The 17,714-nt window shown below is 41.7% G+C and overlaps 1 protein-coding gene across 1 annotated transcript in view; it reads left to right on the top strand.

Annotated features, from left to right (window-relative positions):
• Window positions 1–3,927: 3,927 nt before the first annotated feature.
• Window positions 3,928–17,714, top strand: part of TMEM255B (transmembrane protein 255B) — a 67,428-nt gene continuing 53,641 nt past the window's right edge. The window contains exons 1-3 of the mRNA XM_030234677.2: window positions 3,928–4,007; window positions 11,036–11,178; window positions 15,728–15,790. Coding sequence (XP_030090537.1) covers window positions 3,950–4,007; window positions 11,036–11,178; window positions 15,728–15,790 — 264 coding nt within the window. The 5' untranslated portion in view covers window positions 3,928–3,949. The remainder of the gene's footprint in view (window positions 4,008–11,035; window positions 11,179–15,727; window positions 15,791–17,714) is intronic.

Genomic DNA, 17,714 nt, shown 5'->3' with positions numbered 1-17,714 from the left:
GCTTATTCCTGGTGCCTCTGAACAATGCTGTAAATAGCTTTACCTTTTCAAGTACCTTTTAAAGAAGTCAGGCAGAGTCTTTTAAATCTTGTGCTAATAAAACAAACCCTGGATACTGACTGGCACCAGGAAGCAGAATTTTTGAAGAGAATCGCCTAGAAATTGGTTTTTAATAGCCATATTTATTCAAATATTCAGTGGCCATCTATCTCAGCCTCAGGGCTACTTCTCTTGGTCCTTTCACTTCCTGCATGATTCCCTTATACTGCTGAGCTGAACTAATGCAATGTACTTCTCAAGGGACTGTACCACTAACCATGCCAATAAATTCTATTTATATGCTATGAACCAAGGAAATTTACTTGCCTTACTGTCATGACCTTGTATGACTGGCAAGCCAGCTAATTAAACATCCTGATTTTTGCCTCAGCAATGACTGGCTTACCTTTCTGCTGGACATTCAAATAATGAGAGGAGGAGACAGTTCCCAGACTTTTTGAGGAGTACAGTAGTAGTCCAAGTACTGTGGTGAAGAGTTGGCTGCATAGGGGCCTTTAAGCTGCTTCACACTGGTAGTCTCTGTGACTGATTTCTGAGCCTGTACCAGACCCTTTACAGAGAAACAGTGTAAATTACAGTAGCACAGAGGAGATGAAATAAGTACCTGGAGAGTCATACCTATCAATGATCCTGGAAGACAAGGTGCAGATGTGCTGTCTGGTAATGTTCAGTATGGTCACTGATGGCCTTGGATATAAAGTACATTAAATTTTGCAGACAATATAAAGTTGGGAGAAACTGTTGAGTATTTTAGAGAAATAATGCTGTTAGACAGACTTATAATTCAAAATTATAAGTTTTGGTTGTGGAGTGACCCGCACTGAGATATTCAAGAACTGTTTGGACACAATCCTGTGCAATGTGTTCTAGAATGATCCTGCTTGAGCAGGGAGGTCAGACCAGGTGTTCCACTGTGGTCCCTTCCAACCTGTGATTCTGTGAATATTGCCCAGTCATTTTGCATCATCCTCAAAGAAAGATGTGCCCCACAAAGAGTGTGATGACACAGAGGCTGGAGGGAAGCAAAGATAATGTCTGTTAGCCTAGAAAACATGATCTGGAAAGAAAAATCAAACAGATTGATCATGTTCAAAATAAAGAAAAAAATACTTCAGGAACCCACAGGATAGAAATCTCATGAGTGACCAACCTCATTTCCAAAGAATGCACTACCACAGTGATGACCTGTAGGAAAAAAGGCAAAAATCCTTCAAACCTGCAGTGTGCCACAGTAAAGCAGGAGAGGAAATCAAGGACATGCTGGAGGCTTTCAGGCTTACTGCTGACAAGGCACCTTTTGGGTGAGAATGCAAACATTATCTTGAAAAATATGCCACAAGCACACATACTCCATATCTGATGGTGACCCATACTTGCAGCTGTCCTCTCCATGTTAAGACTTTTCCTCTAAAGGACCCCATTAATGTGTAGACATCCAGACAGATTTACTTCACTAAAGCAATGCTTTTGCCTGAGGAATCACCTTATCAAACATCTTGGTAGTCTGACTTGATCTAGCTTTGATGAACCATCATGTAGCTGAACCCATTTTTCACTTGCCTCTAAGAATTTTCTCAGTCAGATTAACAGGGCAAGGAGTTGCTGTTCCTCTCCTTTCCTCTGCCTCTTTAGAAGACAGGTTTCCTGTTCTCCAGCAATCTTTAGTAACAGTGCTTCAACTCCACTGATTTAGCAAAAGTGTTGCTCAGGACTTTACAAGACTGATACCAATTTTTTCAACATTTGGGTTGTCATTTTCCAGGACCTGTCACAAGAAACAGCCTAACTTATGATAATATCATCTTTTACATTATCTTGCTTGTTTTATGCGCTCTGTAAATACTCTCACCTTAATTTTTTCTTTTCATTGAAAACTGAGGCAATGTATTTATTCAATATTTGAACAGCCTTCATCTCATCCCTGACATTTATCTACCACATATTTTGCTTCTTTGAATCACTTCTATTTGTGTAGTTGAAGAATTCCTTGCTATCTGTTATCCTTTTCTTTGCAACATCTGGTTCAGCTAGATTTTTATCAATTTTTTTTCTCTGACCTTGCAGTTTCCAACCCAGCAAACTGTACTTCTTCTATTTCCTGTAGGTCCATTCATTTTCAGGTAGATACTTATCCACTGGCTCCACAATTATTCTTGATCTATTCCAACCTCTTTTATGGGATGTAAGTGCTACACAGGACATTCCATTTTGGATTTAAAGTAAGTCCATGATTCTTCCATGCTCAAATGCTAGGCCATGCAGCCTCATCAATCATTTTTCATTGTTTCTTAATGTTTTCCCTCTGATATCCAAGACTGTAGGATATTTTTGTAGATCTATTCTTGGTTCTCAAGAAATTTGCAGTAAATAATGTTAGTTATTCATCAAAGTTAATTTTCTATGATCAAATGATTTTTTATAGTTTTTATAATACCTTACATTTTACTGAAAAGAATTATAGAACAGCCCCCCTTTAGGCTGTTGAGTCTGAACAGTGACTGCTGGTAAATAAAAGGTTTATTGTCCATCAGACCTGATTATAAATGCTGTGTATGGTCTTTGTTTTGCATCTGTCTGGGGAATTAAAGTCTTCCCCAACCTTGCTGTTATTTACTGTTGATGAAAACTTCTATTCATATCATCCCCAAACCCGAGAGTCTTTACCAGATTTTGGGGCATTTGTATCACTCTTATCCACGACCACTTTCAAACAAATTTGTTATTTGTACCATCACCATCTGTGTTTTCTCAATCTATTACTTCATTTATTTCTATTAAAAACTAGTAATTAATAGTACAAATACTACCTCTACCCTGTTTTTTCTCCTTTCTTCTACCTCTTCAGGTTAGAGATGCAAAGAGAAAAAAGGTGGATTTGTGTTTAGCCTTAGCTCCTGGCTTACTTATCTTTATACACTACAGGGGTAATACCTGAGAAAGCTGTCTCTTTTCATCTAACCATTTCCTTGGGAAATCTGCCAAAGACTTAAGAACTTAAATACATATATACATATACATTTAGAGGTTGGAACAGAAGAAAAACAAGAATGTTAAGTAGAGTTGTGCTTTTTGCAAGTGGGAGAACACAATATAAGCAAAGTGCTTGGCAGCCTATCAAAACACTTTCCACAAAAAAAATTTATTATGTTCTCTGCCGTAGGGAAGTCAGGCAAAAGGAACAGTGGACATCAAAACAGCGCAGTGCCTTTGGCTATTTCTTCTCAGTTTTTGCTAGACTCTCTTGCAGACAGAAGCCTGCACTAGAAGCAACAGCTGGCAGTTCCTGGGCAAGACTCTGACAAGAGTCAGGATCTGCAGAAGGAATAAAAACTGAGATAGTGAGGTTGAGAAATTTATAGACATCATGTAAGAAAAAGAACAGCCCTGCAGCATCTCTTGACTATTGACATTTCCTGTCTTACACCTTTCTTAACCTATGTCTCTGAGATGCCAGCTGTAGTAATTTACTTAGTATTTCTGATTGCTGTTGCGTTTTATTTCGGCTTTTTATATCTAAATATATATATTTTAAGTGAAGAATAAAGCTGAAAGGAAAGTTTGGGACAATTCTGATCTCTACCAGGTGTCAGATTGGCCAAGAAGAAATCCAGAAGTGATGCCAAGGCTGAGACCCGGGTAGGACATATAATGAATGAAGCGGCTGACGGCTGCACAAGAAAAGACCTGGTCCGCGCTTCCCCCGGGGACCGGCACCGGGAGCTGCGGCGAGCGGGGCCGGGTGGGCTCGGGCGGCCGGGTCCCCCCGCGGCGGGGGCAGCGCCGCTCGCCCCGCCCCGGCCCCGCCGCGCCCCGCGGGGCGGATCCGCCGCGCCCCGGGCAGCGCCGGCCGCGGAGCGGAGCGGAGCGGGGCGAGGCGCCCCGGGAGAGGATGGTCCCGCCGCCCGCCCCCGCCGTGCCGGGCCCGCTGGCCGTGCTGGACCCCACAGGTGAGCCCGGCATCTGCCCCGCCGGGTGCGTGAGCCCCGGGATGCCGCGGGGCAGAGCGGCAGCCGGCGGCAGGGCTGGACGGCCGGGCTGCCCCGGGCTCCGTGCAGCGGCACGGGACGGGACAGGATGGGACGGGACAGGATGGGACGGGACGGGATGGGACTGGAGGGCGCGGGCGGGGGCTGTGCCCGGACTGTGCCCCGCAGAGCGGCGGTGCCGGGGGGCTCAGCCCGGGATCGCCGGCGCGGTGCGCGCTGCCGCTCATCCGCTCGCTCGCCGAGGTGTTTAAAAATACCGGCTCGTCTTCAGAGCTTTCAGCAGCGCGGGGCGAATCCCTCTGCTGGAGGTTTACCATTCGGAGGAATAGCTTGGTGCGGGACGCGGGCAGGAAATTAATGCAGGAGCCATCGTGCTGGCCGGTGGCTGCGCTGGAGCAGGCGGCGGTGCCCGCAGGTGCGGGGAGGGCTGGGGACAGGTGTTGGGTTCGTTCCTGTCCTCCTGGTTCTTCTAATTGTATGGCTTGTGTTTACAGCGTACGTCCTGAAATACAAACGCATAGGCAAAAGAAAGGTCAAGTATTTCCTTATTCCAGCGGAAATTGTTAAAGTTTAGAAAATACAGAACTTACTGCTGGCAATTACTCTGTGTAACATTTGAAAGGGTAAGCAGAGACTTTGCTATGCACTGAAGGATCTTAACAGCTGAGTGAAAAAATGTACCAGATCTTAATTTTTGTCTTAAACTTGGAAGAAAAATTATGTTGGTGTTGATAATGTGGCCGTGGAAGATGTGCTGTAACTTAAAAACATTTTCAGGTAGTCATGGGAAAAAGAAGAATCTGTATGCCAGCTTTAAACTAGTGATTAGCAGCTCATTAAATTATTTATTGGTGAAACAAATGCTGCCAAAACAATGAGGTCACAGTGATACTGCATGGTATCACTTACTATAGCCATACTACATAGTGTATCAGGGCTTGTGGGATTGCTTTTTCATTTTGTTCAGTATGGATATTTTGTAGTAGAATTGTAAACTCTTTCCCATGGTCTTGAATATATAATGCACTTGTAGAAGCTTACTCAACAAATTAATAAAAAAGGTAAGAGATGGGCCTAATAAAAGCTGCTGTCTTGTGGCTTGAAATGAATGCTGTTGCATCTGGTTTAATTAGTTCAGCACTCTGGACAAGTCAAGCATTTAATCAGAAAAGGGAAAGTAATCACCAACAGCAGGTGTGAGCATCTCTTTTAAGCATCTCAATCCGTCACGTTTAATTTTGGGAGGCAATGTAGGATTAATTCAATTTCACTGGCATGAAACAGTTTTTAAAATACACAAAACTGTAGTTGAGAGAGAGATGGCACTGAAGTGAGTGTTGTAGCAATTAAAAATTTATAATCTAGCTCCAAAAATCTCCTAAAAATTTTCTCAATAGCAGCAAAACAGCAGATACATTTGGTACTAACGTTTGTCTGTGGTGAATTTCCACTTAAATTATCTTTTTCTGTGTACTTAATGCCACTCTCTGAAACATGTCACAATTTTTAGTAGTATCCATTATATAATAAAAATGCACTATTTTTTTCCTGTTACAAAAGTTTCCTTCTTTTTCTCATGGTAAGATGCTAATAAACATCACGCTGGGGCATTACTTGAAAGAAATGTTTCCATTTTGATCACCATAACTAGATCAAAGAAGAAGGTATGGAATTTTGTAGTGCTAATATTCAGCAAATGTGGTTGTAATCCCAGCTAACTGCTACATCCTACAGTGACTTTTTTCCTCACCAAAAGTTATGCCACACTTTTTAACTTTGTGATGTCTGAAGATAGATTTTAGAAGAAGTAGTGAAGTTAGCAAAGTATAGTTTCTTTGATCTAAATGTAGAATTTTTTTAGTTTAGTTGCAGATTGTATGGAGGTTTTCCAAGGTGGAGAGATGCTGTTTCATTCTATTCTTTCCTTCCCTTGGCCCCTGGACACATTCTGTGCCATGGACACGTTTCATCATTAATTAATTCATTCTCCTCTTAAACTCACTCTTTGCTTTGTTCAAATCCAGACCCTCCTATTCATGATTAGACCCACCACTTTGCAATCTCACACATACCCTCCCCACAAAACCATTTATTTTTCCATAGTCTCCCTATAAATGTAATTTAATCTCCACCCATTGCAAACAGAGCATTGTAATACAATTTTGTTTTCTGGCAGAACAGGCAGAAGTTTTTTCTGAGTGCAGCAGAGTGTGGTCTTCAGCAGGCACTTTTTCTTTTTGCTCTCTGGAGGGTGATCTCAATTTCCCTCCTCACAGGCCTTTCTCTGTCCCAAGGAGGCAGCAGTCCAGTGACTCCCTCCCTTGTCCTGGTGGCATTTTGTCACCTTCCACTGTGGAAGCAGGGCTCAAGCAAATATTTTTCCAGATTTTTCCTGACAGATGTTTAGTGAGCAAAGCAGAGAGTGTTTCTGTGACTGTCCCTTTTTGTGCACAGTTTAGGTCTGCACCAGGCAAAGCACAAGCCTGTCATGTGGAAGTTCTGTTACCTCTCTCATTTATCTGTAGTGCCTACTGCTGCAGTTAATACTGCAAAAAACTTAGTGCCCAAGGCTCAGTCAATACTTCATTGGCCAAAACTGCTGAAGAATATTGCCAGTAGATATTAATAACTTATTCACACCCTCTATTGACCCCAGTCTCAAGCTAATGCTATTGATAAGGATAGGAGAAGGTTTCTTCCTACAAGCTTGGGTTTTGGCATGCTAAAAATAAGAACTTAAAGTTATAATTAAATTGCATTAAGGTCCAGAATAGGAGCTTAATAATATTCATACCAAATCATTGCTAAAGAAGTTGAAGGTAATAAATGTCAAAATTATTCTGAGAGTTACTTCAGTACTAAAAGATCAGAAAGCGGATGGCCTCCATTAACTGTTTCCTGCACTCCAGGAACATTGGTGTTGGAAGAAAATTCAGGCTACAAATATTGACTGCAATGTTTCCTCTGCTCTTAATTTAATTGCTACTCTTGTGTATGGACAGCCTTCAGTCCAAGCCTTGCCACAGAGTGTCAGGGAAGAAGGCTGGGCCAGGCACACTGCCTGAGCTGGAGACAGGGTTTCTGAGTCTGGCATGGGGCTTTGGCTGGCAGGTACATGAGAAACAGACCCAAATAAACTGCATGGCAACTGCTACCAACAGCAGCAAAGAAAAGCTTGAAAAATCTTGGGACCCAACATGACTGAAATTGCAAAAGGAAGCCTTTTAATTGTGGGAACCCTTTGCAGCAGTAACTTCTGAAGATATTAAGCTGCTTTACAAATATTACATAGGCCTCCCAGTATGCTGGTGGATTATATGCATGTAATTATACATACTTGGACTGAGCAAAGGTTTTTATTGTTGTGACTAAGGAAAGCCAAACAGCCATGATAAAAAAAAACAATTTAGGCTGATTTCTATTCATCTTCTCTGAGCATGGAAGTCTTTGAGAATAAGTCCTTGTTTGTGCCAGCCTCTTCTCCAGAAAGGGCCTTTCTGTGCCCCTGTGTGCAAGTCATCTCTCCTAAGGGTGGAGTTCATAGCTAACAACATAGTTACTTGTCAGAGTTTCCTAGACTATGCAAAAGGGGAGGTACAATTGGATATTTGCCACTATTTTGAGATGCAGGTGCTAATAGATAATAAATATGAGGGTTGAAGAGTAGTGCATTCATAAATTTCTTCTGGCATGTGTAAATTTCAATGTCAAGATGTAGTTCCTACCAAAAAATGTCCCTAAAAATAATGACATCTTTTTCTATTCTGTCTCACTAAATCCACCTCAGATTTATTCCAGTTATAAATATGAGCATGCTTTTCTTAAGACATTTTCCAGCAACTCAGGGCAATCAAACTCATGCCTTTCATTATTCATAATCAGAACTTAGGAGGGTGGGTGTGACCAATACTTTTTATCCATCCAGTCTTATCAACCTTTGCCAGTACAGGTGCTATTCTGAGGAGGCTTGGCTCCTCAGGCACTTTTCAGTGGTTTCAAGAAGTCTTGGCTGAGGAGCATGTGCCCCACTGGCTTTGGGAAGGTTTGTGTTCCTATATCCCTTCAGAGTATGTCTGAAGGGATATCCTGCATTGCAGCTGCAGCTTCATATCAGAGGATATGAGCACACATACCCAACCCACTTTCAGTCTGGCTGTCTTGACTATCATAAAACCATTGAAGAATTCAGGTAGGATGGTACCCCAGCTGAAATTCCAACCCTGCTAAAAGCTGGGTTAACTATGAAGTCAGGCCAGGTTGCTTAGTGCTTTTTCTGCTTGAATCCTGAAAACCTGCAAAGTTGGAGAGGGCACAAGTTATTTGGGCAACCTGTTCCAATGACTGTCCTAATGTTGACTTTTTCCTCCTTATACCCAGTCTGAAACACTTTTTTGTATTTCAGTTTGTCTGCTGGTTTTTTTCCTCCCGTTGTGCACCATTATGAAAAGCCTGAGTCTGTTCTCTTGACAACAGCTCAAAGGAATTGGAGGACTCCAACTAGCTCTGCCAAAAGTCATCTCATCTTCAGTCTGAGCAAGTCCCATTCCCTTAGCCTCTTCTCATACAGAGAGAGCCAGCCCCTGACCTTCTTTGCAGTTCTCTGATGAAGTCATTGCAGTTAACTTATGTATTTCCCTATATTGAGGGCCCAAAAATGAGTGCAATATTGTGTCATCTAAAAAGTGCTGAATAGATGGGTGTAGTTGCTCCTCTGATCTACTAGTGATGCTCCTGTTAGTACAGCCCAGGATTCTGTTATTAGGGCACGCTGCTGGTTCATGATCAGCTCATAATCTACCAATACCCCCAGGTCCTTTCCAGCAGAGCTGCTTTGCAGCCTGGCAGTCCTTTACCTGCATCATTGCAATGCATTGTTCCTTCCTTTGCTCAGAACTTGGCATCATGTTAAAAACCTTGCTAGAATTAAGGCAAAAGACATCCAGTGCTCCTCAAGTCCAGTCTTTTTGCCATAGCTGGCACCTGGGCTGGCCAGACATGACTTGGCTCTGGTAAATCCATCCTGACTGTTGCCAATCACCTTTTCCTTCTGTGACCAGAATGTCTAACAAGAAGACTTACTCCACCTTTTTGGTCCCAGCATACCAGGAACCAAGGTGAGGTTGATTGGTTCTAAGTCCCTGAATCTTCATTTTGGCCTTTTTAAAAACAGGTGGAGCATTTGCCTTTCTTCAGTTTTGGGGATTCTTTAATCTCCATGACTTTTCAAAGATGATAAGGTATGGCAAAGGCATCAGGTAATATTTACAATCTGGAATGACTCATTTTAATCTGTAGGAATGACAGCTAATTTGGGGAGCTGCACATCTGAAATCTTGTTTTCCCTTTTAGCCATGTGAACCGGCTTCTCTGAAAGATCCATCTTCAACTCCCTACACTTGGTGAAAAACTGGTTGCTAACAAATAATCTCTCTGCTTTCATGTGCCCAGGGATCCTCCATGGGTTAACAGGGAATTGCCAGAGGAAGACAGCAGACACAGGCTGGAGGAGAGGTGCTGGGCAAGTGTTAGGAATGAATTCTTTATCTTTATCAGGAAACCTTTGTACATGCAGGTGAAAGAGACTTTTGTAAGCTCAAAAGATGGTATTCGTCCTTAGGAAAGTTGCTTGTATTTCATACTAAAAGACTGGAATAATTTTGACTGGTTGTTCTACTGGAGAAATGTCAGCAAACACAGCTTGTTATTATAAACTCATTTTTTTACTGATTGAAATTATTTGACTTGGTTTGCAAACATCACTAATCTAGTCTGGCTTTTGAACTATAAACATTTAACTGAGTTACGTGACTTTAAAATGGCCACAAAACTCAAGTGACTCATTGCAAATGGCTTTGGCTTTCATTTTGTCTTTCCTGCATTTTCCCTGCTTTTGCTTCCAGCAGTGCCCCAGAGCCTGACCCACACAATCCTGCCTTCCCCTCTCACCTCCTGCTTCCTGCTGAGGGCTGCTGCCTCCAGGCTTCAGTGCAACATCACACTCTCTGCCTTCTCCTGGGACTGGGCAGTCAGGCAGCTTCCTGAGGCCACAGAGGGAGAGAGACTGGCCCTGCTGTGGCCAGGTGTGCTTTCTCAGGAGCTCCATCCTGCCCAGGTGCAGTGTATGGTACCATGGCATCACATGGCCCTCTGCTACAGGGTGATCCTGCACACTCCAGAGTGAGAACACCAAAAATGGGGACCACAGTTTGAATCACTTGGGTGTCTTTTTTTGTTAGAGTCATGTATTAATGGCTCTTTTAGTCTTACATAAGTCTGTGCTATGGGCTGGGGCCCTGGTGTGAGTAACCTCTGGCTACAGCTCAGATCTGCCACTGGATAACCAGGTTAAGTGCCTTGGAGCAGGCTGGAAGTTAGAAGTGTGCGTGCTGGTTTTCACTTTGGGGTATCTGGATCCAAATCCCAATGAGACTGAAAGGATTTCACAAAGCAGCCTCTGCTAGAAAAGTCTCATGTATCATTACCTGATAAACTCTATTACAGCTTTGCTTCAAGGATACAGATTTCTTACCCCAGTAAACATGAAGAGCACATTCATTTTCATGATAGCATGCAGACCGCCTGCTAATCTTGTTTAAAATACTCATTTTTGTGTTCAGGCCAGATAGAGTCAAATTGGCACTTTACACAGGTAAGAATATAAGGCCTGCAGGATCTCACCAACGTGAACAACCATTAAAAATGTTACTGAAGACAAGGCATAATTATATAATTATCATTGTCACTGACTGTTCAGTTTAATAAAAACTCATCTCATGCCTGCACCTAATGCTTGTGCATTAAGCTATACTCTAGCCAGCTCTGCAGGTTTTAATTCCTTCTGTTTTCTGGCAGCAATTATCCTTAGTGGGAGAACAACAGAGGATTATCTACAGAACAAAAGAAAATCTTTCATAATTTTGTATTTGTTCTGCCATGATTGCAATGTAAAGCTCTTTTCCTTTTTCCCCTCTCCCCCTCACTCCCTACAGGACAGTTTGCAAAAAGGAAGAAGACATCCCTTTGGTTCACAGTCGCACTGCTGGTGGTGTCTGTTTTCATACTCACCATAGGTCTGGCAGCTACCACAAGAACAGAAAATGTTACTGTGGGAGGCTACTACCCAGGCATTGTTGTAAGTAAAAAACATTTTAGAATATCAAGTACATCCAAATAAATCATTATCAGCTGTAAATGGAAAGTTCTGATACATTGAAAAAAAAAAGAAAAAGAAAAAAAGATCATTAGTCCTGTGTCATTTCACAGGAGAGAAATGCTGCTTTTTTTTTATCTAGTTCTAGTGTGTTGTAAGGCAGGGGGCTAAAATATTTTTCTGAAGTGCCCCAAAGGGGAGGCTTTTAGGGGGTGGAAGGAGGACAAGGCTGCACTGCACTGCACTGCACTGCACTGCACTTCACTGCTGGGCTCAGGGAACTGTGTGAAAACCTGTGCTAGACTCCCACTGGTCTCCAAGAGAGGTGGGTGTCTGTGTGACTGGACAGTAGGCACGGGATAGATTTGCACAACCTTTTAGAATTTCACTGCTTTGATGGAAGGAAGAGCTGCTCCACTCTTGTGTCTGTGTGCCAGGAATTCTGCTGTGTCCATGGCAGGGAAAGCCCTGCAAAAAGACAGGGGGAGGCTAATCCCTAACACCCTTTCTTGCAGGCTTGCTTCAGTCCTCTCATACAAGATCCTGTTTCCAAAATCCTTGGTCTTGTTTTTGCCTTGGGAACAGACTACTTAAAAGCCTTCCTGCAGTGGGCACAAAGTTCAAGCTCTGCCCGCTTTGCCCTGTGGTGCCTCTGTGGCCTCTGGGTTCAAGCTCTGCCAGCCACAAGGTTCAAGCTCTGCCAGCCCCTTTCTGGTTCAACCCCCAAGCTCTTTCTGATCTCAGGAGAAGGGATCAGTTATATTCCAAAATGGGTAACCACCTGGAGTAAAAAAAAAAAAAACCAACAAAAAACCAAAAAGCAAACCAAACAAAAACCTGGGCTGAGTTTTAAATACAAGGAGTGTGGGCAGCAAACAGAGAAGGGCTGAGTCAACTAAGGGGAGGTAGAGGTGAAGAAAGAAATTCACATGTTTACAGTTAGACACTACTTAGGTGTGTGGCTCCACTACTGCCAAAGTATGTGGTGAGGTACCATAATTTCTTGCTCTCTATGGAAAGAAATGCCCAGGGAAGAGGGATATGGATCTTCTAATACTGTGCATGCACCATTAATAATTTGTGAGTTAGAACTGTTCCTCCTAAACAATTCCTCTTACATCTTCGTGTTATGTTGAGAGCAGGACTTTCAGAAAGATAATTTTAGGAAAGTGATCTATAAGGACTGGTGTTTTATAAATAGAGCAAAAAGCAGTTCCAGGAATAAGACCTTAACAGAATTATTCTCTTTCATTAACCTAAAATAGATAGATTAATACTGATAAAGGTCTCTTCTTCCAAAATTTGACATAAAATCTTTTGTAAGACCCATTATATGCCTTCATCCCTAGAAAGAAGTTTCATTTTTAAACTGCTGTTTTGAATAAGTAATAAACCCATGTGTACAAAACAGGTTATTTCAGCATTTAGTTTCTTGTAGGAATAATGCAATGTCTACTCACTCATCTGAAAAACATCAACTGCTAAAATATTTTTTGAAAATCTTGTTTTCATTAATAAACAGAAAAGCAAGAATTTATTAGAATACTTTGAAAACAAAACCTTTTATTAATAATTTTCCTTTGTAATTGCCAATGTAAATGTCATCAAGATATTAAATATCACAAACATTTAGCAAGAATTAAAAGTGCTGTGCAAATCCTATATGGTATCTTGCCAAAAGCCTGGTCAGAGGTGTGTGACAGCACTGTTATGTTTCTGCCTCACTGCCAGAAGTGACTGACTGCAGTGCAGCATTGGCAGATAAACTGTCACAGAATCATAGAATGGTTTGGGCTGGCAGGGACTTTAAAGGTTATCTCAACTCTTCTGCCATGGACAGGGACATCTTCCACTAGACCAGGTTCTCAAAGTCCCATGCAACCTGGCCTTGAACACTTCCAGGGACGGGGCACTAACAACTTCTGTGGGCAACCTATTCCAGTCCCACCACCTTCACAGTAAGGAATTTCTTCCTAATATCTAATCTAAACCCACCTTCTTTCAGTTTGAAGGCATTACCTCTTGTCCTATGTCTTCATGTTTTCTTGTAAGGCACCTCTAGGAATGGAAGGCAGTAATTGGGTCTCCTCAGAGCCTTCTCTTCTCCAGGCTGAACAACCCAAACTCTCTCATCCTGCTCCCATAGGAGAGGTGCTCCAGCCCTCTGATTGTCTTTGTGGGCCTGTTCTATCCTTACTCCTGCATGTCCATGTCCTTGCTAGGCTGGGAGGGCAGCAGTCCAGGTGGGATCCCAGCAGAGCAGAGGGCACAATTCCCTCTCACTGTCCCCTCCTTCAGAATGACCTGAATCGCCCTCAAAAGGTGCTTCTCTTCTCTGCTGACAGTAGAGGGAGCTTAGAAAACCAGCACAGCCCTGATCCCAGACTCTCAGATAGTTAAACCAGGAGAGTGAATTTGTCACTACATATTTAACTGCTGGGCTCAGAGAAAAGCAAGAATATGAGGACAGACAATGTTAATTTAAATTTAAAATAAGGTGTAGTTCTCATAGACTTCAGTAGTAAAATATTAATTTCACAGCTGGTAGATGAGGTGAAACATCCACTGACCTTAGGTAAGCAATTTTGGTCTTAAAAACTATGCAGAATTAACCCTGCCTTGAAGACAGCTATGAAGATGACAGCTATGAATCTCTCCACTGGCAGAGATTTACTTGTTTCTAGAAGTATTTACAGAACAGGTCTTCAGAGTTAGATCCATAATACATTTTGGCTTCTGCCAAGTTCCCACTGGCTTCACGAAGAGTTAAGTGCCTTAATTTCCCCGCATATGTGGTCGCTTGTAATTTGTTTTGAAAAAAATCTTTTTCTACATACATCTTTATAGTGCCAGGTATTACCATACTTATGCATCCAAAGTAATTAACATAAAATATTTCTGTGTGAGATGAGTTAATATGATATTACTCTTTGGAAGATGTCTGCATTTAGTAGATTAGTCCTTGAGCATCTGTTTTGGGATTATCTGCAAAGACAGAGTCGGAACTGCTTCAGCCTCATTTCCTTATAAATATCGTTTATACTTAAATATTTATTGCCACTTCTCTGTGACTACTTACTGTATTATTTTGTTTGCTATTTCTATACTCTTTCAACAGGGTCCCCAGCCCCATACTGACCTGGACTCCCAGAGCTCCCAAATAGCCTGTTGTCTAAAAAGACAAAAAACTAGCTCATATAACCCTAAAACAATCTCAGTAATGCTGTGGCTTTCATCATGATCTTCTGTGGCTTTCATCATGATCTCTGTGATTCTTCTGATTTAATTGTTATTGTTCTGTGTTTGGTCATTCTTTTTGTTTGCATGGATATTACTCATTTTGTGCTCCCTGCATCAGCCATAAATGAGGCTTTATGGATTGTTCCTGTTGGAATGAAAAATGGGGCTTGGAACCAGATGTCATTTTGATGTAGTTATCTTAATTTGCAAAGTCGCTGTCCCCTGAACAGAGTGTCCTTGCTCACCGTTCCAAGTATCTCTACTATTTAGCTGTCAGCATGGGTGCACTTGCCCACTCTTTCAAAGTCTCTGCTTTTAGTCCTTGTGCCTCCCTTTCCCATAAATTTCCCAAAGCACTCAAGAGCAAATCTCCTTTCCCTACAGTCTCTTTCCTGAAAGCGAGTGACGGATTCCTCTTGTGATACTGAGCGGGTAAAATGCTTGCAGGGGATTTGCTTTCTGCTGTGAGCAGCTGTGCGGAACAGCAAGGAATTTGTGGGCATTGCTTAAGCCCTTGGCTGGGACATGTAGTCCTTAAAAACTTAATCTGTGCTTGGAGGAGAGGCTCTGAGCTTGGTTCAGAGGCCTCATTACAGAGAGGGGCTGGAACTGGGAATCTGAGGAGTTTCTACTGCTCCAAACCTTCATGGGCCCATTGTAAGGAGGAGGCTTTTCCTACCATCCCGATGTTGAAGCCACACTGGAACATTAAGGCCAGCTTACTTTAGTGTCCCTTCCTCCCCTCTCTCTCTCTCCTGTGGCTGCACTGGTCCTTTTAGCATTGTAGCAAGTATTTTTTCTGGGTTGTGTGAGAGTGTCCAATCATTAAAATCTAACAGGTGTAATTCTAAGGGTCTAAACTTTGGGGAACACATCAATTTTTTGAGAAAAACTGTCTGCAATTGCCTAAAGCTTTGCAATTTTCAAAAATTATGATGTGTGGACTAAATGTAAGTGGGTTTTTTTTCCTACTTTACTTAGTTTTTTGCTTTACATTGTGTAAAACTATACATGACAATGGTAACAGTAGTCAGGTTATAGATGTGTGTCTATACAGACTTCTGTTTACTGCGTGACAAAATTTGCACTGAGCTATGGAAGAGCTGCAGTCCTGGCCATTTCCCATTACATTATATGATTTATGTCCAACAGTAACTTCCACCTTTTCCCTTGACTCACCCCATTTAGCCCAACTGTGTAGTGCATTAGCTCAGATATCACTGTGTGTGTTGGTATGTTGTCCAGATAAGCTGACCTCATGCATTTCTGTTGGTTTTGTTCTTTGCCTTAGCTTGGCTTTGGATCTTTCCTAGGGATTGTTGGCATCTACCTGGTAGAAAACAGAAGACAAATAGTAAGTAACATTATTTTAATTACATTTAAATTAAATTTAATTTTTTCTTTTTTTTAAAATCAGATTGTATTTAATATGAAAAGCAGAGATTTCCAGTTGACTTAAAACTGCTTCAGCCTCACAATGTTAGTAATTCGTTTCACCACTTCTGAGAAGCTTTAGAGAAGCATGAATGGGCCAGTAAGTTCCTTTGTGCAAGCAAAACAAAAGTAGCTTACTTGGTTTTGCTGAATTTACTTTCCTGCTGGTTTAGTGAGTCAAACTGACCAGGGGCAGAATCACTTAAGTGCCAGAGCTTGGCCAGGACCAAGTAACTGGGAAAAGGATGGGAACGGAGCAAAATAGCAGTTTGAGCAGCAGCAAGGTACATGAACAGCTCCACCCTAGAAGATGACTTCATCCTCACCAAGAAGTTTGTCAAGAGCACTTTCCTGAAACAATATTTGTTAAATAGAAGGAAAAAAATCCAGAGCTCTTGCTATTAAGATTGCCTGGCTATGTCAGACAGGATCTGAGATACTGTGTGATTTGTTTGCAGATTTAGCTTGGCTTCCCAAATACTTTGCTTTTAATTGTATGAGGAAGTCATAGAAAGTCTTTGGGGCATCTGGGTGAAGGAGGGTGTAAGAAGGAGGAAAGAATTTGTAGAAACTCTTAACAATTTCCTTTCTCTCTTTGCAAAAAGTAACAATCTTGGTTGAATAGCAGCATGTCCAGTGGGCACTTCACAGTAGACTGATGATAGCCAAGCATTATGCAATATTATTAATTTCATAATGCAGAGCTTTCCATGGTATAAATCAAGAGTGGTGTTAAGCTCAGATGAGGAACTGATGGATTTAGCTTGCACTTTACTAATAAGTAACTACTTTACTTACAAATAGTCATAATATCACTCCTTCATAGGATCACTCTTTTTTGCATTACCTGTGTCAGTAGTGTATTTGCAAGAATTCCCTTGCTTTTAATTTCCGTTTCTAGGTGGGTTTCACAAAGAAATTAGACTTATAAAGCTGTGATTTTTGTCTCTGTCTTTTTCTGTTCCCTATTCCATTTTTTTAACATGTTGACCAGTTTCAGGCAAATTTAGGAGGCAGGTAGAGACTTCAAAGGTGTGCAATTCCATCAACTTCATGAAAATTCACAGGTGGGTAGAGGAGAGAATTACAACTTAGTTCCCCCACAGTGTTAAAGGCTACAATGTCAGCTCACCAGTCTTTAAAAGTAGAGAATTCAAATGGGACATGACCTGTGAGACAAAAATCTGCAGTAGGTCAGGTGTCATTGATTTTGCTGCTAATGAAACAGCTTAATTAAGAACTAATGCTCCTGGTTTCTACATCAGAGACCAGGATGAACAGCAGGTTCCAAGTTGCAGGCTCAGTGCTGGGCAGATGAAAATAGCTTTATCTTCCACAGCATTCATACTACCTTACTAACAGGCATAACAATTTAGGATTGTTTTATTTTTCACTTTTCTAATCTGCCTCGTGGTTTTCTATGCTTCTTTTTGTCCTTAGCAAAAGTAAAATGTCTGAAAAGCCATAAGGTGGGTAAGCAGCAGTTAAAGTATGTATTCCTTGACATGTTGTGTCATTTACACAAGGAATGTGGAGACATTAGTGTCCAGTATGCTTAGGATTAGTGCCTGCTTGCATTTCCCAGCATAGAACAAGGAAAACTGCTTTCTGCTTATAACATTTACAGATGATTTGGCTGTTGGAAGATTTGGTTTCTGGGGAACAGAATAAGAGAATAACTAGAAAGTTTAATTATGTATCTTGCCTTGAGAACCATCCACAGTGGGTTTTTTAACACTGTCTTTGCTGAGGCTGAGCTGATGGTTTTAAAAGCTGTGGAAATGAGATTGAAAGGGTTTACAATGGAAGGCAGTATTTATTCCCTGGGACATAACTGAGTATAT

Source organism: Serinus canaria, chromosome 1 (genome assembly GCF_022539315.1).
Source record: "Serinus canaria isolate serCan28SL12 chromosome 1, serCan2020, whole genome shotgun sequence".
Lineage (NCBI taxonomy): Eukaryota > Metazoa > Chordata > Aves > Passeriformes > Fringillidae > Serinus > Serinus canaria.
The sequence above is the reverse complement of the archived record's forward strand: the minus strand, read 5'-3'. Positions and strand labels throughout refer to the sequence as shown.